We start from the raw sequence: 26,991 nt of genomic DNA, 5'->3' as shown, positions 1-26,991 counted from the left end.
TGATGGTCACATAGACTTCTTCCTTTTAATCCGTCCATCATTGTTGGAGCATCATGAAGCTTTGAGTAGGTGGAGGTGGCGCAGGCCACCACCACAAAGAAACCGGAAAAAGAAACAGAAAAGAGAGTAGGGGTCAGTAGTGATTTTAGAGCCACCATGAATAGTAATTATGAGGAAATTGAACATATAGAGTATCAGGATTAAGTTAAATTAAGATTAAAATGAAGTTATAAAAAGGCCATGTTAAAGTAATGTGTTTTCAGCAGTGTTTTAAAGTGCTCTACTGTATCAGCCTGGCGAATTCCTATTGGCAGGCTATTCCAGATTTTAGGTGCATAGCAGCAGAAGGCCGCCTCACCACTTCTTTTAAGTTTTGTTCTTGGAATTCTAAGGAGACACTCATTTGAGGATCTGAGGTTACGATTTGGAATATAAGGTGTCAGACATTCCGATATATAAGATGGGGCGAGATTATTTAAGGCTTTATAAACCATAAGCAGAATTTTAAAGTCAATTCTGAATGACACAGGTAACCAGTGTAGTGACATCAAAACTGGAGTAATGTGTTCTGATTTTCTTTTCCTAGTTAGGATTCTAGCAGCTGCATTCTGCACTAGTTGCAAACGATTTATATCTTTTTTGGGTAGTCCTGAGAGGAGTGCGTTACAGTAATCTAGTCGACTGAAAACAAACGCGTGAACTAATTTCTCAGCATCTTTCAGTGATAAAAGAGGTCTAACTTTACTTATGTTTCTTAAGTGAAAAATGCTGTCCTAATGATCTGATTAATATGTGATTTAAAATTCAGATTACAGTCAACAATCACCCCTAAGCTTTTTACCTCCGTCTTGACTTTTAATCCTAATGTATCCAGTTTATTTCTAATAGCCTCATTGTATCCATTATTGCTGATCACTAAAATTTCAGTTTTCTTATTTAACTTGAGAAAATTACTATTCATCCATTCTGAGATACTAGTCAGACATTCTGTTAGTGAATCAATAGAATCGGGGTCATCAGGTGCTATTGATAAGTACAGCTGTGGTAGCTCACGTTGTGCCCTGAGATAATCTGACCTAACGGAAGCATGTAGATTGAGAATAACAGCGGACCCAGGATAGAGCCTTGTGGAACACCATATTGGATATCATGTGTCTTCGAGTTGTAATTCCCACAACTAACAAAATATTTTCTCCCTGTCAGGTAGGATTCAAACCAATTTAAGACACTGCCAGAGAGGCCCACCCATTGACTAAGGCGATTTCTAAGAATGTTGTGATCAATGGTGTCAAATGCAGCACTCAGATCTAAGAGGATGAGAACAGATAAATGGCCTCTGTCTGCATTTACCCGCAAGTCATTTACTACTTTAACGAGTGCAGTTTCTGTGCTGTGATTTGTTCTAAAACCTGACTGAAATTTATCAAGAATAGCATGTTTATTTAGGTGGTCATTTAACTGCATAATGACTGCCTTCTCTAGAACTTTACTTAAGAAGGGCAAGTTAGAGATGGGTCTAAAATTTTCAAGAGCCGAGGGTCAAGATTATGTTTCTTAAGTAGGGGTTTAACTACAGCAGTCTTAAGACAGTCTGGGAAGACCCCAGTATCTAGTGACGAATTTACTATGTCAAGAACATTATCAATTAGCACGCCTGATACTTCTTTGAAAAACCTTTTAAAAATGGTTATATACTGTGATTGCAAAATGTATGTTCCATCCATCCATTATACCATCTATTTACTCCATATCAAGGTCACAGCCAGCAGCCTCAGGCAATGGGCAGGAACCATCATAGGAGGTGATAAAATTTATGTTCATCAAAACTAAAGACATCTTCTGACATTATTTTTAATGAGAACATCTTTTAATTTACTGAGTAAAAGACTTGTGATCCAAAATAAGGGTTTAATAGAGAATCTGCATATTAATATGCTTTGTCCAGTTGAGGGTTGCAGGAACTATCACTGAGTGGGATGCTAGTTCATCATTTGACACAGTCAGACATACACAGACATTTATCCTTGGAATGTGGGATAACACTGGTGTGTACTCTAAAAAATAATGGTTATTTAATGGCACTTTACTGGGTTGTGTGGTTTCTTCTAGACACATTGCTTGACAGAACCATGCTATTTTGGGAAGTGTTCTTTTCATATGAAATTGGTTCGTTGGCCTTTAAAAATGTTTCTGATAATGAGGACAAAACAGAAATCTTGAATGTGTAATAGACTACCTAGCAGGATAAGAACAGATTAGGAAAACCTGAATGTCGCCAGCATTTTTGTGTGCAGCAGGAGTCATTTTAAATCATGAACCCATTGTTCTTTGCACAAATCTGTTTTCATCATCTGTTATCTGTTTGTGGTTATTTATGGAGCCTGTTACAAATCTAAACAAATAATGGTTCTTTCTGAAACTTTCATGTGGATAGTTCTTTTGGGAACCAAAAATGGTTCCCGTATGGTATCACTTTGGAGAACCACTTTGGAACCTTTTTTTAAGAGTGTATCTGTAGAAAACAGAAAGATTTAAACTCATCATTGCACCACAGTGAAACAAAAGTGTTTAGATTTTTTTTTACTTGGATGTTTATTGAGATACAGTGATTATAGTGGTTCTATATGTGCAATGTTCTATATGAAATGAATATCTATTCTTTCAGGGAGTTTCACTTTCACATTTGCCCAAAAACGTTTGACTGGAAACACTTAATTTAATCAGCTCTACATGTCTGACTATCTGTACAGCCAGCTTTGCATGGTAATTTAGTACCTGCAAACACATGACATCTTTTGGATATGATTTTAACCTGATTATGAATAGAAATTCATGGACAAAGGGAAATGTTAAGAAACATCTTACAGATATTGACTGATGTATAATTCAAACCCAGTTTCCTATAGCTATAAAGCATTAGTAGTAACCACTCAGCCAGCTACAAAATAACTATGCAATAAAAATTAAAAAACAATTAATACAAAAACAACACCAAAAAAAAGAGTGAATGTGTAGGGTGAGTGAACCCTATGTTGGAGTAGTGCGGACTCAAGAGTTGTTTCTTGACTAGTTCCTGAAATTCATGTAATTGCTTCTGTAGCTTCTGTTGGTCATGTTCATGAATAAGCAGCTTTAAAAATGTATGAACAAATAAACACTCTAGCATGTAGCTGTGGTATACTGGTAGCAATTGTAAATATGTATTCTTCTAATGAATATTTTTGACTTTTTTATCTAGCATAGTTACATTTTCTGGACTCTATAACCACTTCTGTAACTTTTGGTCCCTAAGAGGGGCAAAGAAGCAAAACTTGCAGAATTGACTATCCTGGGAAATATGATGATGAGATAGTATCTATTAATAATTCATGGACTGTGTTCTGCATGGTGCACACTCACATAGACCATCATTGGAAACCACAAATGCAAGTGTGAGTCCTACCAATGCCCCATAACTCGGGGTTAATTCCTACCCTGTGCCTATTGTAGTGACTACATCACAAATAAAATGTGTTTGGAATTCTGTGATAATGTTTTAGAAATATTTTCTTATCAATATTTCATTTGAAAGCATGCAAAATGCTTAAATATGAACGTAAAATTTCAAAACTGGAACACTGGGCCTGGATAACACACAGTATCTAAAGATAACTTGTGCAAGTGATGATATTTAAACAATTAGGCAATTACATTCTAAAACTGAAAATGAGTAAAATGTGATTTTTCTTTTATACATACAAGCATAATACTGTTTTCTTATCACATGTTGTTCAAAAGGATCAACACACTCCCAGTGCTAAAATCCATTAATCCATTATTAGATTTAAAAGATGTTGTTTAGATATTGTTTAAATGATGTAACTTAGCATGTCCTACAAAGCACCCTCAACACCCTTCGCTACTCAATACACATACTGTCTTGGGTCTAATTAGAGGGGTGCAACCTATGGGAGAAAGTAATTTTAAATGATCTCCTCCAAACACTACATTGATCTTATATAGCAATTCACCATAAATTATTAATTTATTTTGGTGTATTCTTAATGGTCACTGGGAATATCACTGATGTCTTCTATAGGTCAGGGATTATGCCACCATCCACTGACCACTGATACAGTTTATGAACAGACACTGATTTACAACTGATACTATTTATGCCAAGTATAAATTAGATGTGTCAGCATGTATCAGCAATATATTTAGATCATTCATAAAATGAAGTTTATTTTTTACAGTTAGTGCTGTCTGAGTTTATGACCAGTATTTGCTTATAATCACTCCCAGAATTTATATGCATCGCTATTAAACCAAAGTTGAAGTTTGTCATCACATATTGCCTGGTATTCCTTACTCTTTTTCTTACTTCTTACCCTCTTCTGCAACATTTTCTTTGCTGGTCTAATGTTATCAATCAGGTGATTTTCATAACTTAAATGTTTTTTTCATTTAGAAAGGCAAGGTAAGATAGCATGCTAGCTGTGTAATATAAGTTATCACAAAAGATTGTTCATTAAGCAGTAACATTCCAGTATTCCAGCTGGGTCTAGGCAATGGTCATATTCAGATTAAGTGACCCAGAGAAGCAGGTGCTTGAAGGAGTTTCTCATGGGGCTTTTACCTGGACTTCAGCGTTACTTTAATATAATTTTGGTTTTTAATTATGTCTCAGTTCTAAATTCATCCAGCTATTTTCTGTATCTGTTCAATGTGATTCAGGATTGCAGTAATAGTTTTTCCTAGCAGCATTTGGACACAGGGCGGGAACTATCCCCAAACAGTGTGCCAATGCATAGCAGAGCACAATGACAAATAGGAATGGACTCCTGTCTCGCAGACTATGTCTTCATCAGCACAGGTGCCCCTCAAGGCTGTGTACTTTCCCTCTACTCTATTCCTTGTATACCAATACTGTATGTCCACTGATCCTTCATTAAAAATATCAGTTTGCCAATGAAACCACATTCATTGGACAAATTACTAATGGAAATGAATAAGCAAATAGAAAGGAGTTGACTTGTCATTTTTCTTAGTGTGCTACAAATAATCTGGTACTCAGTACCACAAATACATTGGGAATGGTAATTGATTTTCACAAACAGCAGTTACAACCTCTTCCTCTAAAAAAATAATGATTCTACAGTCTGTATCATGGAATCATTCAAATATCTGTGCACAACTATTTCAAAAACTCTCATCTGGGACAGTAACATCGCTTCCATCACTAAGAAGGTCCAGCAGCGGATGGACTTTTTATACCTACTAAAGATGTTAAATATTTTCCAGCCCATCTTAGCACAATTTTACAAAGCCATAACTGAAAGTGTGACAACAGTCTCCATTGTTGTCTAGTTTGGTTTGGTAACAGTTCTCTCCAAAAATAAATTACAGCATGTTGTGAGGCCTACTGAGAAACTAACTGGCTGTGCTCATCCATTTGTTGCAGACTTGTGTGCATCTAGTGTCATGAACCATGAAAAAATGATAAACACTGACTCATGTCACTCAGGCCAACACTGGTTCCAAAAACTCCCCTCTTGTCAATGCTTTAAGTCATTTAAAACCAGAGGCGGCCTTGGGGGTGTGCGGGAACTAGGGCTGACCAATCCCATGCAGGGCCGATTAAGTCAAAACGCTGTTACTGGTATGTGTGGACTGTATAAAGGTGCATGTGAATTTAATAAAAATGTTAACATACACTGGATTTTCTCATTACAGTATTCAGCTAAATTTTTGCAAGACCACGCAGACTTTATCAAATTTTAATTGGAGAATATAACTTGACAAATCTGCTCAAAAGACTTGCCACCCCCAAACATGGCTCTTGTTTAAAACTAATGATGCCTAAACAGGATTTTTTCCAGAGCCATTGCCCTTGAAAACCAATAATTTAGCCTCTCTCAGTTTTCCTGTTCTCTCTTGTACACTGTATAAAGGTGTGTTTGTGTCTATGTATAGTATATGTAAATTGACGTTTGTGCGTGTGCATACATCTTATACACATATACTTTCATTTGCACATATCCTTTAAAATTGTAATATTTTGCAACTTTTTCTAATGTATGTTGTTTAACTTATGTTATTTGTACGTGATGTGGTGTTATGTTATAAGCAACTCCAAAGCTGCCAATGTATATTCTCATACATTAACTACGGGTGAATAAAAGTGATTCTGGTGATTAAAAAAAAAAATCAATATTTTGTCTCAAGAATTACACCGTGCACTCAGCGGAGTCAAAGCAATAAAAACGAGCTATTGTCATTTGTTTAAAGTAGCACGCCTTGCAATGTAAATAATAAGTATAGGTGAGAGCCAAGCATTGTTAAGCTGCGCATATAAAAAAAAATGATATAGCTTTATCCAGCATGGACTGTCGGCAACAACGAATCAAAAAACACAGTGTGTTATATCTAACAAGCGGTTATCGGTAATTCCTAGTAATACACTATTACTTCTCAGTGAAGTATTACAGCGCATTTCTTTATTTTAACATAAATAGAATTTAACTTCTGGCTTTTACAATGAACAAGTGCTTCCACACTGACGAAAACCACGTCACCAAAAAAACGTCCAGCAGACGGAGACCCTTTAAATAAAACGCAAAACAAGCGGACGTTACATTCCGCGCGATACGCATCTATGGTTAACCAATGAATGAACGTTCTTATGATTGGTTCCTTTCTCTCAGCTGTCACCACGGTTAGACGTTTTTGATTCGTCAGAAAATATGTAAAGCCGAGAGCGCGGACTCTGTCTTCAAATCCTATTCGACCGAAGTAGAAAAACCCAACCCACATGAAACGAAGTGCCTATTCATGTAAACTGCTTCGCTATTGGGTAAAGGAAAGGAACCTATTTACCCCCTTCAGGTGCAACGGCCCATTTGATTGGATGTTCTTGTCCTACCGTCGTCACGTGTAGTTAGGCGGCACTGCAAGTGAGTATCAATTTGGTAATGAAACGCCCAGGCGCGAATTGAAACGCGGGAAATGCTTTTAATGCATAGGTGCTTTGTATTTACAGTTGGTGTTCGCAGGGCTGGGAGACTTCTAGAAGGGGATTTTTGTAACTGTCGCCGGCAGATCTCGGGCGCTGTTTTGGGAATGCAGTACTCTGTCCTCTGTTTTTTGGCTTAAGAGGACAGCACCAGGGATAAATTTAATCGAAGTCGACTTGATATTTTAACAACCTGGTAAAAAGCATCAGCAACACTCTGGGACATCAACATTCGTTTAACCTCTCTGCAGCTCAAAACCAAGCTATTGATTTATATTTTAAAATGGCAGAAAGCAAGCAGCCTCAAGTCATTTTTTGTGAAGACTCACCGAAAAGAGTTTTGGTATCTGTTATTAGAACAACACCTATTAAACCGAAGAAAACAGAAACTCTGATGCCGACTAGTCCAGGATTCAGCGATTTTATGGTGTATCCTTGGAGATGGGGGGAAAACGCGCATAATGTAACGTTGAGCCCCGGATCTATAAGTGGGGCTGCCTCTCCAACCGGCAGCAACACTGGAGGAGTCGATGGAGATGCAGGACTGAGTCCTGATCATCTAAAAGTAAGTGTACAATAAAGCAAGTATAATCCGTGTTAGATATTTGCATATTTTTTCGCGATTCAGATAATGCTTGGTCGTTTTAATAGTGTTGCATGTGACTGATGTGCATTCGTAATATGGTGTTCATTTTCAGAACAAATAAAATGTCCAGGAGCTGTCGTTTCCTTCGTGGGTTATTTTGATTGTTAGTTTTTATTTCAGATTCGTTCTATTTTTGTTATTTATAGTTTCTTTTATTTGATTGATGAAAGGGGGCGTGGGGGATGGGTTTTAAAAATGATCCTTTGCTTGCCCGCGCACTGTAAATGCCGCGAGGAGTTTAAAAAGCCAGGCCACTTCCGGTTTTGAAGTTTCGCGAAGAGGAGGGGCGCAGGGCTGACGTTATGGCGCGCGCCAAAAAAATGTCGAAAGGGCGTGTTCTTTGTGTGCATGGCACGTGTGGCTTGTGGGGTCAGGATGATCTGTGGTGTATGTCAACTAACGCATTTATTTTTTGCTTGCTCTGTGCTCTGGTTGATGGCCCTTGTCGTGAGTGATGTTCAATGGGTTTGTAGAACAACAAGCGAAAGTCGCGCTTGGCTGAAGTGCCCGGGCAGTTGGGGAGTTGTATAAAATGGTTGGTGAACGGTGCCTGGTGCTTCTTTACCCTGAAATCCTTAAGTCTGTTATTTTAACAGTTGCACACCTTTCCATTTTTGGACACATTCCGAAGTTACCGTATTGTAGATGTAAAGTTTCGACCCAGTTGTTTTGATGCTACCCCAAAAGAAGTCACTCAGAAAAATAGATCATTGAATGAATTTGCCTGTTATGCCATGCATTTCTAATTATTCAAAATAGTGTTGATTTAAAATATACAGAAGGCTTTACGTTAATATAAAGTACACTTGTTGATAGAATTATATTCAAATAAACATATCCTCAGATTTTCGAAATTACACTAAATCTTGTCCTGTGTAATAATTGACACTAAACTTATTTAAAACACGTGTATGCATATATCCACTTCTTATTACACTCGATAATTGTTTTGTTTGTGATTTTTTTATTTTAGAAAATTAATCCATAGATATAATTTAGTGCTTAACTACATATATATATCTATATCTATCACTGTATGAAATTAATTCACACACAGATGCCAGTTCAACTCCTTAAGATTATTTTAAAGCTGATTATTTTAAAGCTATCCATGTATATTTGGTGTAATTATAATTCAAATAGTGATTGATTCTATATCAACACAAACAGTGAAGTATAGGAAAGATTTTTCCATTAACTTAACGTGGTTGTGCTTTATGTGTAATAGTAACAGTAATAATACGTGTGTATAGGAAACAAAAAAAATGCTTTTTTGATGGAGGGAGAGCATTATATATATATATATATATATATATATATATATATATATATATATATATATAATTAAATAAAACAAAAAAGCTTTAACATCTGCATCCACTACCTCTTAAAACGTAAGGCATTCAGTAATAACAATTTAGTTAAAAGTTATTTAACTTTCTTTCCAAATGTACAGAGGTGTGGGGACCATAACGCAACAAAAAGGACAGATCTTTAAGCAACTGTAGAATCGTCACGTGCATAAAACAAGTTTATAAATTAAATCCAACTTGTTTCAACTGTATAGTGAAAATGGGCATACCATGTTATTGATTATAAGAAAAGTGTTAATTTTAAATAAAAATAACTTTTAATAAGTTACTAAAGACAATATTACACTTATGTTAAAAGAAAATAATTCAATGGTTTTGTTTCAAGATAATTGTTTTAGTATGAAGTCAAAGAGAATTATGTCAGTTATTAAACTGGAATAATCAACATACTATATCAACAAGTATGATTATTTTAAATTATATTAACTTAGATAAATACAATGGTGAAAAAAATCAGTTGACATTTCTGAGTGTAGGGGCATGGATTATCTAAAACCAGGTTAGATTTTCTTAATGTCATTCATTGTCTGGATTTTTATTTTTGGCCTTCCACCAAACAGCCCAAATTTTTTGTCACCTTGTTCAGATCACTGGCCTGCTTCATTGACTTTTTTTTTTTTTTTTTTTCTAAATCCTGTATCTGGGCACCTCTTTCCAAGCGGCACCTTTAAAGCAGGTAATTTGCAAAAGGCTGACACAAGTGTAAATAAGAATATATACAACTATCTCATATAGAGGTTTCCCCTCTTGCATTTCTCGCACAAATAGCTGGTTGGAACTGCAGAGTAAAATGCATTTTGGTGATCTAAAGTAATGCTGGTTTGTGATTATGTTTGTACATGTGCACACAAACATCCCAGCCAACTTATTTTAAAAGAATGAATAGGTAAAGAAAGGGTTTAAAGAGCTTCCATTGCAGGTCTCAACAATCTTGACTTATGACTTTGTAATATAATTTTTTAAAATGAGATTTTTTTTTTGTTAAGTTGGTGGTTGTTTGGCTATTGGTGAAAATTGTTTGCTTCATGTTGGCTTGTGTGTATTGATTTTTTTTTTATTTGCATAAAATTCACCAAATTCCATGCAAATGGAATTATTGGGGTGACAAAGTAAATGGTTTTACTAGCTACGACAGAACTTTTGGTAAAATGTGGACGAGAGGAGATGGTGTGTCAACCCCTATCATAGACTAGTGTTAATCATACAATATCTGGGTTCCCCTAGGAGTAATTGTTTTTCGTTTAAATGCTTCTTACTGTCTTTTTTAAAGGTATACTTCACCACAAAAATGCTATTTCTTGTTACTTATTCCATGTAATTTGTAGTGCTGTCAGGGAAAAAAAATCATCTCTTGTTTTTGTGTTGAGCAAGAGAAAACAGTTTATGATTACAGTGTAATGAGAATGTAACACATGTCACATAATTCACATATACAATCATATACTCAAAACATGTAAAATGTGTGCATTTTTTTCTGCAATATTAATACTTCCTCAAAACTCATAGAACATGAGCAGGAAAGATGCATTACCATAATACTGTGCATTCGAACTGAAAACAAGATTCTTGACCGATAAATGAGGGGGAGTGGTGGATCTTCAGTTTAACTGCTACAAACTACATGAGGTTAGTAACATAAAAACATAATCATTTTGGTAGGAGTATTTCTTTAACACACCTTTTGGTTTTTAAAATGATGTCTCTGTTCTATGCTGTAATTCTGCATTAATATACTCTACTATGTGTCTCTGAGTTTCACAATTATGCAATGCATAATTTGCTTATATATATATATATATTACTTTGACTGAAATATTTTTCTAATAGTATGCAGGACTGACACAGATAAATATAAAGAGCACTGAATTTAGCCCCTTTTCCATCTACGTAGTCTGTATCAAGTAGCTGTTTTAGCGGTAAAACTATTTACTTCATAAGCTTTCACTGTAAAAAGGAAGAGTGTCTCGTCCTGTGGTCCTCATTATCTGTTTATTATTAAACGTGCTTCTTGATGAGCACACATGTATACAGGGAAGTGGTTTAGGATATCTTATTTGCACCAGTGACTTGGTGTTATTTTTTTAATATAAAATATTTGAGTGAAGTCTCCATTTGTAGAAATTACACACAATATAATACATTTTTGATTTGGTGTTAATAGTCCCGTTGAGTTAAAAGTGGGTTTAGATCTGCAGCCATGGTCATGCACAGTGAATGGGTCAGCTCAGAATTAGAATTTCAAAATACATACTTGAATTTATTTGTAACTATAGAGTGCTACCTTATGTGCTCACTGTAAAGTATTTTACTAGTCATGGTACTGATTTCCTTTTCCCACAGATTTCTTTGGCTACATTTAATGTCAAAGACATTCCTGCTCTCATTCTTTCCCAGTTTAGTGTTTGTAATTAATCTAATAAACGCATTTGGGATGTGGTAGGGAAAACCTAAGCAGACACTGGCCAGGAATACATACCTAGGACACTGGTTTTTTAAGGTAGTTCCACTAGCTTCTCTGTTGTCCTTTATATTAGATGGTTTGGATTTCTCTATGATTTAATTGACAAGCTTGTTGAACCGGATAATGAGGTTAAATAACTACAGTACTTTATGTGGTTATTCTATATCTGTTTTGTAGGAAGTAACTTCTAGAAGCAATTGTCAAATGTAATTTTAGCACAAAACAAGACTAAGAATTTTATGGAAAACAAGTACAGGTTCACAGTAGACATTCATTTCATCTCTGCTTGTTTAACTTGAGGTCAAATATAACTGGTTATTGCAAACTTTCCAACACTTTCAGCCACCAGCTTTTTCTTTCATTCATTCATTCTTTCTTTTCATTTGATGTGGTTCATTGTTTCTTTATAAAGCACAGATAAGGTACAATATGCTTTACTCCAATGTTGTCAACATGAGTAAGAACATGAAACCTGTACCTGCTTGAAGAACCCAGAAAAAAATCATAGATATACATGAAGTATTCTTAGTTTAGCTAAAATGTAGCTATTTTCAGCAGTATGCTAAGTGCTGAGGCTATGTAGGTCTAGAGCTGTTTTTTATTTTTAAGCATTTTGTGCATATCAAAGCAGGTACTGTACATTTCTTGTGTAAAATGACTCAACAGGACAAGTGTTATTTCTTAAAATAGCACATCCCCTTCCAGTTGAGAATTTTGTAGCACCTCCACATTGCCTCTCAAATACCTGTGTAATTAATCTATTTAAAAAAAAAAAATCCATTCCTTGTTAAAAAAAAAAAAAAAAAGCTATAGGCCACCTACAATTTTTACATTGCATTGGCAAAGTTTTCAGACATTGTAATTTTTATTGGATTGTTTGATTGATTAAATGGTGCAATTTACAAAATATCCCATCCTTTTTTTTTTTTTAACCTAGTGATTAGAGTTATGGTAATTTAGGTATTTAGTCAGTACATCGGACTATCTTTGGCATCTTTAACAGCCGGTAATCCTTTTTTGAAGTATTTATGAACAGTTCAGTAAATGGCTATTCCTCCATGTAGAACTTCTCTAGCTGTATCGGGTTACTTGGGGATCAGTTATGTTTAGAAAGATTTGAGGTTTTTGCCATTGGTTTTAGTGGGATTAACTTCATCACTGTAACTAGGGCATCCAATGATACTTACGCCATTATAAACCACTATTTTGGCTTTGCTTTGTATAATTTCTCTACATGAGGAGAAACATATTCCCCATTGTTGGTTTTCTTGCATAGGTTTTTGCAGGTTTTTATTCAGTGTTACTATTTGTTGTGGCCCATACACTTTCAGTTCATCCTGAAAAGGCTGTCTGTCTGTTCATCTAAGGAGCATTTACACAACCTGATACTCCCACCTCCATACTTTAAAGCATTAGATTTAGTCTCTTCAGGCCTGTGTTCCCCTCTACCCTTAAGGTGATATTTTGTAGTTGTCTTTTTTTTTTTTTTTTTTTAAATCTTTCTTTCTTTTTTACCTTCTTACTTTGGCAAGACTTGTTGAGAAATGCCTTGAAAATTATTTATCAATGAACACCTTGATTGCATTTATCTTCAGTGTCTTCTTTTGATTCACAATTAGTCTTGTAGTAGTTTACTTCTGTGAATGCTTATCTATGGGACAGCCAGTTCTAGGTAGTGTGGTCAAAGTCTTTTTTTTTTCCCCATTTCTGTGCTGTACACTGATATTTTAAATGTTTTTAAATGCCCTTGAAATGGTTTAATATCTTTTCCAGATTATAAAATTGCTCAATTGGTTATCATTTTGAGGCTCCCTATGGGAAGTAATAATCATGCTGTGGGATATCACAGAGAGAGAGAGGGTGGATAGATTTTGTTGTTTCAAATTAATTTAGTGGATCTCTAGCAAACCTTAATTCTGTTAATGAAAGTGTAATAAGACAGAAAGATGTGATTTATTTATTTATTTTTTTTAATCTTTTTTACTGCTTATTTAAATGTTTCAGGATGGTATTCGACGAGGGCGTCCACGTGCTGACACAGTCAGAGAACTGATAAATGAAGGCGAGAATTCCTCTAGCCGCATCCGCTGTAACATTTGCAACCGGGTGTTTCCACGGGAGAAGTCTCTGCAGGCGCATAAGAGAACACACACAGGTATGTATAGGTTCATTCTTTAATTCAAGTTTATATTACCTAAATTTTAGGTGTGAACTTATTGTGCCATATAATTTCCATAGACCCCCCTCTTTATTTTCCTTGATAGAAAATAAACCATTCTGAATTAGTTTGCCATGTTCAAGATGGAACACTGGCAAGCAAGTATCACATGAGTAATTCACATCAGGATAATAGTACCAAAATTTTGCATTAAAATATTAAAACCATTTACATTACAATTTGAATGTTTTTATCCACCTATTGTTATACCTGTTTAGTTCAGTTCATGATTGCAGTGCATTGGAAGCAATCAAGGCAGAATCAGGTGCAATGCAAGGACTTTTATAAAACACCTACATCAGGTTTGTTGAGGATTCGTTGCTCATTTCATTGAATTCCATACATTTGGTAATTAATTTTTTTAAACCATTTTATCTAGTACAATGCTAATGTGATGCCTTTTATGAATTATCCAGCTATGAATAAAAGCTGTCTTTTTCTTCTTCGTATAGTAGAGTAAAAGAGCCACGGCAGAATGCATCCATTAGCACTTTAGGAAGTATATTGCATAGATTAGTTCACTGTGTTCTGAAACCAACATTATTTATGTTTTTGATTCTACATAGATACATTACAAAGCAGACTTACTTTAGTCATTCATTAATTCTTGAAGAAACAAGAAAATGTAGCTCACTACACTTCCCCAAGCTTTGTGGTTATTACAGTCTGAAAATGCAGGATATATGAATGCTTTTACTTATTTGCAAGGTGGTGGTGCATTGTGTTTAATCTACAATATCGAGAATATATATTAATAATAATAATATTGTCATGAGTAGCTTGGTGGATATGGATACTGCAGGCAGTAAAGTGTAGCACACAAGCATTTACAAGACCCAAGCAAGCCTTCATGAATGAAAGGAAGGCATGTTCTGCCAAGGAATGCTATCTATGTATGCTATCTATCTATGTATGCATGAAGCCCCAGAATGAACAATGATGGGACACCCAGGTGCTAGATGGTGAGAAGCTGTTTAGGCACCAGGACTCATTGTTTTCTGTATTCCACCTACTTCACTTAAGCTTTTGTGGGGTCTTGGCAAAGTTAATAAACAACATTGTTCGTCAGCTCTGAACACAAAACTAAAACTTGAACCCTTTCCACAACAGTTTTACACTTTTAAAGGTACAGATTGTGAAATCCAAACAGTGGACTATTTTAATTGTGTGAGAGGTGCTCATTTAAAAATTAATTTACATTTTGGCGATTTAAGCTGACTACTAATTATTGTTGAAGGACATAAAAACTGTCAAGGTTTATCTCTGACTTGACCATTGGTTATGATACTACTATTACTATCTGGTGCTTAAGGGGTTAACTCTTTCCTAGAGAGAATGATCCTCCCGAAATGTATCTCGAAAGCGGGTCTAATATTTTTTTTTTATTTTTATTTTTTTGCCATCATCTTGCAGTTTGCCAAGAATAACTTTAAGATAGGTAGAGTAGCATTAAATATTAAGATATTTTAATTTCCTTCTTTTTCACAACAATAGTTATTTTGAATATAATGACTTTTTGTTTTAAAATTGCATATCATCTCTCTGTTAGAGTAAATCTCTATGAAGCACAGTTTCAGTTTGTTCTGTTTACATAGCTTGTTTTTAAGCCACAGACTTGAAATTTGGAACTAAGTAGTGATGTTTTTTAATATCAGTTTTGTCCTTGCTGGAAAGATAATGGGAAGTAGGAGCTGCCCTCTTTAAATTTACATTGGAGTTGCAGATTTTGAAATTGGAAAGTTATCTATTGACAGAGGAACCACACCAGTTTGTGATGGTGGTGGGATGGTTGGCAAAAAATTATATTTTGATATTTTCTGGGACTTTGACGATAATGATAATTGGACAATATTTTGCATCCTTTAAAAATGTGTTTGTAAAAATCTTAATTGATCTAGTCTTGATAATAGGATGTTAATTGTTGCTTACTAATGAGATTAATGGAAACAAGGAAAACGGGTCTTATTTATTTACTTAAAGCTGAACTAAAATAACACAAAAACATTAAAATCACCAATCAAAGTATCACTGAGATCAAACAGTGCAAGTATGAAAAAACATTTCAAAGTGACCCACAGGATTTACACAGAAAACGGCACTAAGACCAACAAAACTACTTTAATGAGAATATTTTAAACAGACACTTACCCTTATTGTAAACAAGATATCAATCCAAAGGGAATAAAATAATAATCATAACTGAATTACAGGACATAATCATTATACTCTGGATGAACATTAACTGCTGTGCTGCAAGGTGAATTGTGCAGCATACAAGCAGGAACAAACATCTAACATACTGTACTATAGTTCAAAAAATCTGAAGTTCAGTCAAATACCGCACAGGAGGAAAACTGCAACATTTGTAAACAAGTTCTGTCATTTATTGCACAAAGATGCAAAAACAAAAAAAACAAACCTATAACATTTTTAAACACATTACTAACTTCAAGTTCTGTTCAGTATTGCACAAATATATGAGAAAAAATGAAAACAATTGTAAAATTCTACTTAAGAAACTTCCAAATTGTGTGGTAGAAACACCAGCCTGTCCACAGCATCTTCCTCCAGAGCAGCACAGTTACATGTTACAGCATTTCCTCTGGTGATGAAAGCCCTCTCAGCAAAATAATAAATTTAACAGAGCACTATATGTCACCGCAGGTCTATGCCAGCAGTTCTAAACAAGCAGTTATAGGGTGGAAGCTGAGGTTAGGAGTTAGCATGATTAGTATGTAGGATAAATGGTTAAGGTTAGGGGTTAGGTAATGTTAGTGGTTAGTTTTGTTAGAGTTTTGTGTGATTAGAGTGTCAATCAATTTGATTGATGATGATTATGATGTATAAACATTACCAAACTGCTGGTCTAGACATGGGGTGACATCACTTCTGCCCTAAAACTGCTGGCATACACCTTGGAAGGGCTGCTTGAGCCATGCATACACAGGTTCTTTTTTGCCAGTTTCCCCAATTTGGTGGACTCGCATCACTGTCCGCCTCGGGTATCATTAAGTAGCTTTTAATCTTTTTTCTAGTGGCAGGGAATCTGTATGAATGTTTTAAATAATTAAAAAAAAAAACAAAAAAAACAAAATGGCTTCCTAAGTAAAACACACCCTGTAGACATATGCTTCTTAAGAAAATAAAAATAATCTATTTGAACAATTTTTCCTTTTTTTTTTTTCTTTCTTTCTTTTCCTGCTTGATACATATGTACAGGGCTTCATACTAGGTTGATTTCACTTTTCAGATGTAGAGTGTTGTACCGTGTTAGCCATAGATTCATACAGGAGTAAGTAGGGTGAAACGACACCTTTTAATGGCTAACTAAATAGATTACAAATGCAAGCTTTCGAAGCAGCTAAGGCCCCTTCATCAGGCAAGGTGTAACTTTGCAAATGGTGAAACAAGTTAGTTGTTGAGCTGTCTTTAGCGGCAAACAATTTCTGGCATAATTTGAAGTTTGCCCCTTTTAATTGACATAAGTATTTTCAAAGCCAAACCACCTCCAGGCAAGTAAGATGCTCTGTGTCTTGCAATTAAATTTAATGACTTAGATTGCGAGGTTGTTTATCTACTGGTTCTCTTTGCCCACTCAGTTTTAGGCAGCTACTCTAGGTTCACTTGTGGTGTGCTGACTGTGCACGCATGCACAGTAGTCTATCCTGTTCGGTTACATAAGACAGAGAATGTGTGAACTCTCGAGGTGTGTTTTTGTTTGGTTTTTAGCTAAATGAGTGTCTTACTCTAATTTCAGCTTGCACATGGTTAAAACAAACATTAAGACATTATCGTAGATGATACACATCGCATACTCCTACTTTCAACCCAAAATCTGAGTTGTATTCCCTTCCACTACATTTTTTTTTTTTACTGAAGCATTTACAAGGACCATATCATTTTATATTAAAAATAACTTTTTTTTTTCCTTCCTTTAGGTGAAAGGCCTTATGTGTGCGATTATCCAGACTGTGGAAAGGCTTTTGTCCAAAGTGGGCAATTAAAAACCCACCAGCGTCTTCACACTGGAGAAAAGCCATTTGTGTGTTCGGAAAATGGTAGGAACTCAACTTCTACACCTGCCAAGCAATTGCTATTAAATTTGATAATGCTTCATATAAAGAGTGATATTTGTGTTTTTTTTTTTTTTTTAATTTCACTTTGGGTTTTCTAACCTGTAGGACACATAGACTACTAAAGGTTTTTTAGTGTGGGATTGAACTGATGTAATGTCAAAGCTGCTGTCAGTCAACACTTAACCACTTTAGAACTAGTAGTACCTATATATGAAATACCTGCCTATCAAAACTCACTTAACAGTATCATTGTTGATATTTTCAACAAGGTATTGTACTTTGCCACAATGGAGTAAAAAAACAAATTTTAAAAAAAGAATAAAAAGAACACAATGTTTTTCTGTGTTGTTTTTCATTTTATGGCATACTAAATATATTACATTTGCACATTCATGCCTAATTCACTGATTTAGTTTTATGCATAAGGTATTGAAGACTTTTCCATCAGTATCCAAAGTGACCAAAAGAAAATATAGTTGTATTTTATTATTTTATTATTCTTTTAGAAAAATTTATTTTCATAAAAGCCTTTCTTAGTTGTCTGTGTTATTATTGGTGAGTGACTGTGTGACTAAACATAATGTGAATACCTCATGTGAACAATTGCTAACCTTTTATCATTCATGGCAAGAATTTAGATTTTTTTGCATGCATTCTGGGTGTCCAGCACTGCAGCAAGTTACCTTTCAAAGACCTTTTTTCACTTTGACATTAAGAGTGTTTTTCTGTTAATTTGTGTAAAAAAGGCAAATTAAATCCATTGTGATCCAATGTTGTATAACAATAAAATGTGAAAACATTTTGGAGGATGATTTTTTTTATAGGCACTTTGACTGATTTATATATAAAACTCTAGTTGCTATTGGGCAATTGTCACTGGCTTCTGCCACTACTCTGCCTATCAATCATCTCTGCAATGCAATGTCTTGTTTTAAAGGAGTTCTAAAATATGCTATATTTGTTCTTTTGTCTTTATAATTGATGAATCATCTATCATTAAATTTTATTGTTGATTGCATTTAGTATGTACCAGGTCTCTGACCATTATCACTTCTGTTTTCAGGTTGTGGAAGTAGATTTACACATGCAAACCGTCACTGCCCAAAGCATCCCTATGCTAGGCTGAAGAGGGAGGAGCCTTCTGCAGGGCAGGGAAGCTCTGAGGCTGCAGATAACAAGGCTGTTGCTGAGTGGCTGTCAAAGTAAGAATTATTAGGGTTCAAGTGTATGAAAGTGTGTGTCTTTGCACTCAAAGAATTCACATATTTCATTTAATTTTCTCTATTTTAGTTAATTCTTGGCAAGCAGTCTGTATGTGTGTGTGTGTATGTATGTGGCAGATGGCCAGCACCCTTACTGGGCCGGACGCCTTCATAATGAAAGAACTGGGAGATGGAGATTGCAAATGGCATTATCTCCCCCAGATTGCTATATGGCAGCCCCCAAACTGGGTTATTACACTGCCATGGATTCTCACAGGGCACCACAGACATGGGGTTCTGTGACTCAGCCTGTTGGGTTCTGTGGGCGCCACCAAGAGGTGCTTCACGGATTGGCAAGCCCTACTTTGTTGGGTTTCCACCTCACCTAGAAGTGCTTCAGGATCATGCATCCGGAACACCAGAAGTACTCCCGGGTGTTTTTTACAATAAAGATTTTGATTTGATAAAAGGAACCCGCTGCTGTGGCTCCAGGGGCCAGTCTGGAGAGAGAAGACCAAGCTAGCTGGGAGGAGTGGAGGCAGAGAGAGGTGCTGAAGTGATAGACAAAGAAGGAGCAAGAGTGTGTGTGTGTATGTATGTATGTATGTATGTATGTATGTATGTATGTATGTATGTATGTATGTATGTATGTATGTATGTATGTATGTATGTATGTATGTATGTATATATATGTGTATATATATATATGTGTATATATATGTATGTGTATATATATATGTGTATATATATATATGTATATATATATATGTATATATAATATGTGTGTGTGTATTTTGGTTTTTACTTCCCATCAAAAATGGCCCTTTAAATTGTTTGTGTCTTTGTAGTCAGAAGGTTCTATATTTTGTAAATATCTTCCAATGTAGCTAGAAGTTACAGCATATTGGTAGTCATGGCGAGATAAAGTCTAAGTGTTGTATATTTTTGGCAGGTATTGGCAGACACGGGAGCAGCGTATTCCTCACCCAAAAATAAAAGGCCTTCAGAAAACTGATCAAGAGCAACAGGATCCTCTAGAATACCTACAGTCGGATGAAGATGAAGAAGAGATAGAGTTGGCTGAAGAGAAGACCAGTGTGGCTGCACGGAGACGCCTTCAAGAGCAGAGAGAGCGCCTTCATGGGGCATTGGCCCTTATAGAGCTTGCTAACCTGTCTTCGGCACAGCTGCGTCCCTAAGTATGAACCTGCACACAATTATGTCCTACTACATCCCCAAAAAATAGTATGTTGGGGAAAGTGGACAAAAGCTGAAGCACCTTATTTTTGCTTTACTTTTTAGGCTGCTATTATATAGATTATTGTAACATGAAGAATGTTGCCCCTCCCCCAATTTTTGAAGCAAGTGGAGAAGGGGATGCAAGGTTGTGTGTGTGTGTGTGTGTGTGTGTGATTTTTTTTTTCTCCATTTTTTTGCACTTTTGATGAAGACTGTAATACAATTGTTGTAAATATTGGTTTTGAAAAGAAGATTTTGCTTAGGGCACATATAAACAATAAATCAAATTGCAACAGGAAAATATGACTTTTGCAAGCCTAACAACTATTATGAAGCACTTCTGTAATGTTGGATTTATAGTGCCAACCCACACAACATTTATATTCTTTGCTCAACAGATTTTACCAATTTGATATTTTGTGATGTATGGTTTTAATTTTCATGTCAATATTGACATTCATCATTCCCAGTAATGGATATTTCTGTTAACACAGAAATCCTGTCTTTGACTGAATTAAATGGCTTTTATTTTACTTATTTTTCTTAAAACAAAACACTTCAGACTTTCACCATGTATCAGCACTGGTTTATTTATGATTGTTTTATTTTAAAGACCTTCTGGTAGGTTACAAGGGTAAACCCTCATAAGCTGATATGTATAGGTTTGCTTATCTCTCTATGATGTATGCTTGCTATTTAAAACCAGATCTCTTAATATTTCCCCATATAAATCAATAATGATACTAAACATATTTTCACTTTCTTTGTATTCTTCTAAAAACAGCACTAAATTCAAGTATTTTATTATAACAAGATATTAAAACTCCCATCAGTGGAGCATCTTAATGCTAACTCTTCTAAGTGCTGCAAACTGTAAGCCATCTCCCAGTTAAGTTTAGCCCCCAAATGATTTGCACTTTGCATTAGATGTCTCGCACCTATGCTCGTTTAGATTATTAAGCTATCAAGGCTGTTAATAGTTTGGTGTTTATATTAAATAAAATATAGCTTTATTTTTTTTAAATGGGACACCTCTCAGGTGTAGCAAGTGTTGTATGAATATATTCTTTGACAGTAATTTGTTATTTATGTGTAACCAGGTGGCCTTTGAAATAAATGTAGTTAACAGTTTTAAGTATTTGGAAGAAATAAAAAGTTTTATTGTATTTTTTTTTCTTTTTTTCTTTTTCAAAAGAGCACCTTATTCTTTAATTACAGCTCAGGTTTTTGAGCTCTTAGTGAGTCTATTTTGGTCCATCCATATTTTAATACATACTTCAAGTGGGCCTTCGATATATTTATAGTTGAAAATATATGCAAAGATATATGTTCAGTAGTATAACTTTAATATAAGTTATTACATATGTGAAATTCATTTGACAAGAGCCTTTTTATTGGCAGGATGAGAAGCAAGCATACCTTCAGACATAACACATCCTGGCACTTGCTTTCCCCAGGTTTTTAGCATTGGTGATTTTTAAATATTTATTTATTTCACTTGTTATGCTATTGATGGGGAATACATTAACATTTATACAGCAAAAGTGGTTAGGCTTGCAAAGTCATTTAACTGATATGTTTATATGCGCCCTGTTATGAGAAATGGCACTTGTTTTGTGTGTTATTAATAAAGGATATTTGGAGAAGGTGTAGAAATGGGAGGCTAAGCTATTTTTGTGTGAAACACTAAATGTTGAATTTTTGAATTTTTACAAGTTGGGAAGTTGGGGAGGGGGGTATTAAAGCTGTCCAGTTAAAGACTAGGCTCTTTGTTTGTATTACAAAGCTACTGCTTTGGAGTTTTGCATTACCTTGTGGCATAAAGCATTTTTTGTGTTTAGTACTGGAGACCTGCAAAGTCATGTTTCTAGAGATTTGTTTTTCTTTTTTTTGGTAAAAAAACTTTTACTTTGAAAAGTAATTTTCAAAAATAAAATAAAAATCTTTATATTTCAGTGCAAGACCAACAAAATTTAATCAAATATTACAATGCAAAGAATGTTCAGTCCTGTTTAGTATCATGTATGACTTCAACAGGCTTTAAAGTGTTAATTTCTTGTTCATCTGTGCTTAGGTTCTGAATTTTTACTTCAGCAGAACTGTATTGTAATTTCATTTTATACTGAAGAATTTGAAGTATAAAAACCCCAAAATAATGTATACATTTTAAAAATTGTATTTACTTCAAATTTGTCTTAATTCAAACTTAATATTGAATTGTTTTTATAATTTTAAAGCATCAACCTTGTGCACTGAGTATTGATTATATTTTGATTTGTAATTTTGTTTTTTTTTTGAAATTATACTGTAAATTTCAACTGTTCGGTTAATGTTTGAATTGTATACACGTGCTTTTAATATACAGGCGCTTATGCACTTGTTAAACGTTGCTTTATTTGTTTTGATATTGGTAGATATCTATATCTCACCAATGGAATTAAGTCTCCAGACTGAATCTGCTTTAGTTTTTTAAATTAGCATATAATTTATGTTTAGTGCTTTAATAAACTAAAAATGCAAGGATGTCCTAGAACATGCTTCTTTTTAATGGTACCATCCCTCAACTCTCTTCTTTAATAAAAAATTATCAAAATTTAACAAAGGTTGTGTTAATTCATATGTGAATGACTTAAGTTTGAGTAATACATTTAATTTGAAAAAAATGAACACAAGTATTTTATATGATTTGATTCGATTTTGTATTCATAACTAATTAGCACAGGTGTAAGCTGTACAGCTCTAGAAAACTGGTTTAGAATTTTAGCTCGACTACTCTGTGGAGGTTGCATGGTCTCTTTGCATGTTTTGTCCATATCAAATACATCTGCATTAAGTTCATTTCAGATTAAACTGGCCTTTTATCGGTAAACAGTGGCATGTTATTGTGCACTGATACCCTCTTCCAGGCTTTATTTCAGCACCCAGTGCAAGTGGATTAGACAATGGGCCTTCAGGACTGAGTTAAGGTTAATTGAAAATGATAAGGTGGATTTCATAACTACAGATGCATTGTACTCTAACACTATTAAAATATTACTTCACAATTTAAGATCCATTTTTCATTGCAGTCATTTACAGCTCCATCTTCTGTGTCTTTGGCTGACTTAGTTGCTATTATTTGTTTTTATCCGTCTGAATCCTCTTTAATTAAACCTGTGTACAAGAATAGGACACATAACACTTGTTGTTTTGTTATTGTTGTTATTGTTATTTGAACACAATTAAGTGACTTTGTTAGGTTTACACTGATATTTTGCAGGTTGGATAGAGCTAACACTCTTCAGCTGTGACGCGTAAAGTGCCCACCTAAATTAAGTTGAAGGTTCGCTAATACAATGCCTTATTTTAAGTTGTTGCCTCCTTTTGTTAGCTAGTGTAACGTCTTATTAAGCATTACCTCTAGTTCTCGGCTTTTTCACAATGAAGAGTTTGCATATTCTCCCCAGTTCTGGATGACTTTTTTCTGTGGGCACTGTAGCTTTCCTCCCACATCCCATGCATATGTGTTTCATCTATTGCAGACTGAACTGGCCTGGTGTGGATGTGTGCTTGAGAGTGCTCTGTGACAGTCTGGCGTCTAGTCTTGTTAGGGCAGACATTCGATCTTACAGCCTTGACGTAGATAACATTTTCAATTCCAGGGTTATGGAGTGTATGAGCATATTATTGGATACAAGGATGGCAATCCATCACCAGACCCACAAAGAGTTAACTAGTGTGTTACAGAGTCTGCACTCCCAAGATTCTCAATGTGAATATCTTCTGAAGAGAGTTTCATACTCTTACCCTTCATTCTTTGTAGAGTTGCTCAGGCTGAATAGACAATTGCTACCAAATTGCAAACCCCTTCACATTCTCTTTTGTATTAAACTACAGAAATGATCTTTTAGTTATTAAGCATCATCTATTTCTTAGGCTGTTTGTTTTTATATGTTCCAGTCCTTTTTAGGACTTGCACACGTTTAATATTTCTTAAAATTAAAATATCCCCATAAAATCTTTTCTGCAGACACTGCATTTCAGAAACCTTCTCACGAAAACATCTGTCCTGCACTGGATAGTTGGACAAGTAATAATAAGCCAGACTGTGTGGTGATTCAATTTGGTGAAGAAATAAAATGAACTACAATAGTTAATTGATTTACTTGCCCGATGTCGCCAGGACATCAGAACTCTTCCTTGTGCTTGCCCTGAGCAAAATAAGCCATCATGAACAATACAAACTGCTACATACAATAATGATAACATGTCCTTCAAGGTATACCATAATATCTTCTTTTTCACTCGTCTGTGCAGACCTTTTAAACTGGCAGTCAGGATAAAAGCCAATGAACTGCTTGAACTGCAGAGTGAACTGTTGTTATTGTGCTCTACCGTATAGCTCCACTAGATGTCACTGCTGCTTTGAGTGACATGCTAATGTTCAGAGTAATTGTATTGCCAGTTTGCACCACTAAGTGGCTCTCTGCACTTTCTAAATTAAAAAAGTAAGACAGTCTTGAGGGAATTTAACAACAGATATTTCTTTAGGGCAGGGGTCATCGGTCTCAGAGTGGCTGCAGTGGCTGCAAGTTTTCATTCTGGCAAATTCTTACTTATTAGTCAATTACTACTGCTAATGCAGTATTGATTTTTGTGCTTAATTTTTGCACACTCATTCAAAATTGGGACCATTTATTGTTGCCTTTAATCTTAAACAGCTGCATTCATATTTGTTAATTTTGTTTTGTTTTTAATCAGCTTTTAATTAACAATGAGATGCAAATAAGAAAAGAACCAATGGCTGATCAGCTTTACAACTGATATCAGAGTGAGCTAATCAATGAAGTTTCAATTTAGATAAAATATTTTGAAAGAAAAAAAAATTAAACATTGAGGATTTGTAACCTACTACTGTCTGTAAAAAATTTGGATAATACTACTAAAAAATCACAGAATTTGGTATTAGAAAATTGAATTTAATGACAAGTTTCACTATCAGCAAGGCCCCCCGAGTCCAACTAAGGAATTGGTTAGAATGAAAGTATTGGACTACTTCAGCCCTACAGGGAGTTCTATGCGTTAGGGTTATGTCATAACATCTTTATAAATGCGTCTTTGGACAGTATGTGGACAATGTGCATAGAAGAGAAGGGAGAAGGTCTGGGTGCCAGCATACTTTACAAAATACAGGGTTAAAAAGAAAGTTCTTGGTGACAATACTTTTCAACAAAAGCAGCAACTTTCTTCACTTGTAACTTAGTTGTTAGTCATACAAAAATATCCTAACAACTGCTAAATCTGATGGGCTATCCAGGTAGATTTAGTAGCAAACCCTGGATGGGACACCTTTATATCCCAGAGCCTCACTTGTTCAAATATCAACTTGATGTTATTTGGGACAATCTATCCATCCATCCATCCATTATCCAACCCGCTGTATACTAATTACAGAGTCACGGGGCTCTGCTGGAGCCAATCCCAGCCAACACAGGGTAGGAAACAAACCCTGGGCAGGGCACACACACACACACACACACACACACATACACCAAGCGCACACTAGGGACAATTTAGAATCACTAATGCACCTAACCTGCATGTCTTTAGGAGAATAGAATTTACAATCTTGTTGGTCTTAATGCCAGCATGTTCTTATCTCCACTGGTGTAGTGTTCTAATTCCACACAGACTGTGACCAGGGCAGGATTCAAAACCAGAGCAAACAGCTCTAACCAAAACATCTCCTATGAGAAAATACTCAAATGAGACACCAAGGTGGATGGGTGTGTGGCACTTTATAGATCAGAGTAACTGACATCCTGCTGACTGTTGAGAGGATATGAACACTCCATAAACAGAAAGACAAGGGTACTGGCCAATTAAAAATAGCAAAAGTGACACTACTGTAAAGATTCTCAGAGGATTCTTTCTATGTGAAATTGGCATGCTCCCCCCGTCTCCATGTTAATTTCCACTCGCATCCAAAAGTCAGGTTAGCTTGATCGTTGATTCTAAATTAGCCGGCTGTGCGTAACAAGCTGGCATCCTGCTTTTCCCAGTGCTGTTGAGATAGACATGTTTGAACAATTAAGGTTATTATTCTTATTATTTTTGCGTTTTTGTCAGTTGTACATAAATATAACTATTACAGTAATTATAAACTACTGCTAACCCAGTTGCATTCTGTTCCTCCTTCTTGGTGCCACAACCATACTGCCCTTCTGCCCATGGGAAAGGCACCAGAAGTACCGGCAGTCTTGGAATCAAAACAACAATCATTGAAGAGCGGCATATAAGCTGATTTGAATAAATGAATGCAATTTTAATTGATGCAGCGCTACAGTTAGCATTTCTCCCTTCATTTCCAGAGACATGTATTTGAATCCCGTTCAGTTCACCATCTTTGTGCTATTGATATGTTCTTTCTGCGCCTGTGTGGATTTTCTTAGGTTTTTCTTTTCCACATCCCAAGGAAAAATATGTGGCTGTTAGTTGTCCCGGTATGACTGGGTGCGAATGATAAGAGTTAGAGTTAGCTCTTGTCATTTATACTTATCTGTATGTGATCCCTTGGAGAATGCAGTGATGTAATCTTTTATTATGTACTTAATATTTGTCTGATACTTTTACCCAAGGTGAATGGCACCCTAAGGATAATTTAAATTGTTAGGTTATTTTTTTTAATTTATAAGTAGCACAAAAGTCAGCCATTCAGTTCTGGGTGCTGTGCATGAAGCAGCCTTTTACAGAAGCTCTGCGTTTTGTTAAATTCTCCCCTAGGACAAATAAAATCTATCTAT

At 35.3% G+C, this 26,991-nt stretch overlaps 1 protein-coding gene across 1 annotated transcript; it reads left to right on the top strand.

The window, feature by feature from the left end:
- Nucleotides 1-6,915: 6,915 nt before the first annotated feature.
- Nucleotides 6,916-22,768, top strand: znf367 (zinc finger protein 367). The gene is made up of 6 exons (XM_039758863.1): nt 6,916-6,935; nt 7,022-7,559; nt 13,479-13,629; nt 17,631-17,750; nt 18,832-18,970; nt 19,923-22,768. Exons 2-6 carry the CDS (start codon nt 7,278-7,280, stop codon nt 20,167-20,169), a joined length of 939 nt encoding a protein of 312 aa, XP_039614797.1. The 5' UTR covers nt 6,916-6,935; nt 7,022-7,277; the 3' UTR covers nt 20,170-22,768.
- The last annotated feature ends 4,223 nt before the right edge of the window (nt 22,769-26,991 follow it).

The sequence above is a fragment of the Polypterus senegalus genome, chromosome 7, assembly GCF_016835505.1.
Source record: "Polypterus senegalus isolate Bchr_013 chromosome 7, ASM1683550v1, whole genome shotgun sequence".
Lineage (NCBI taxonomy): Eukaryota > Metazoa > Chordata > Cladistia > Polypteriformes > Polypteridae > Polypterus > Polypterus senegalus.
This window is presented reverse-complemented; position numbering and strand designations above follow the sequence as displayed.

What these genes read in the sequence shown, in the direction of transcription:
- znf367 (XM_039758863.1), top strand. Translation starts at nt 7,278, where the DNA reads ATGGCAGAAAGCAAGCAGCCTCAAGTCATTTTTTGTGAAGACTCACCG. An exon ending in TGAGTCCTGATCATCTAAAA is followed by an intron (nt 7,560 to 13,478) that starts GTAAGTGTACAA and finishes TAAATGTTTCAG; the next exon opens with GATGGTATTCGACGAGGGCG. An exon ending in GTTGCTGAGTGGCTGTCAAA is followed by an intron (nt 18,971 to 19,922) that starts GTAAGAATTATT and finishes TATTTTTGGCAG; the next exon opens with GTATTGGCAGACACGGGAGC.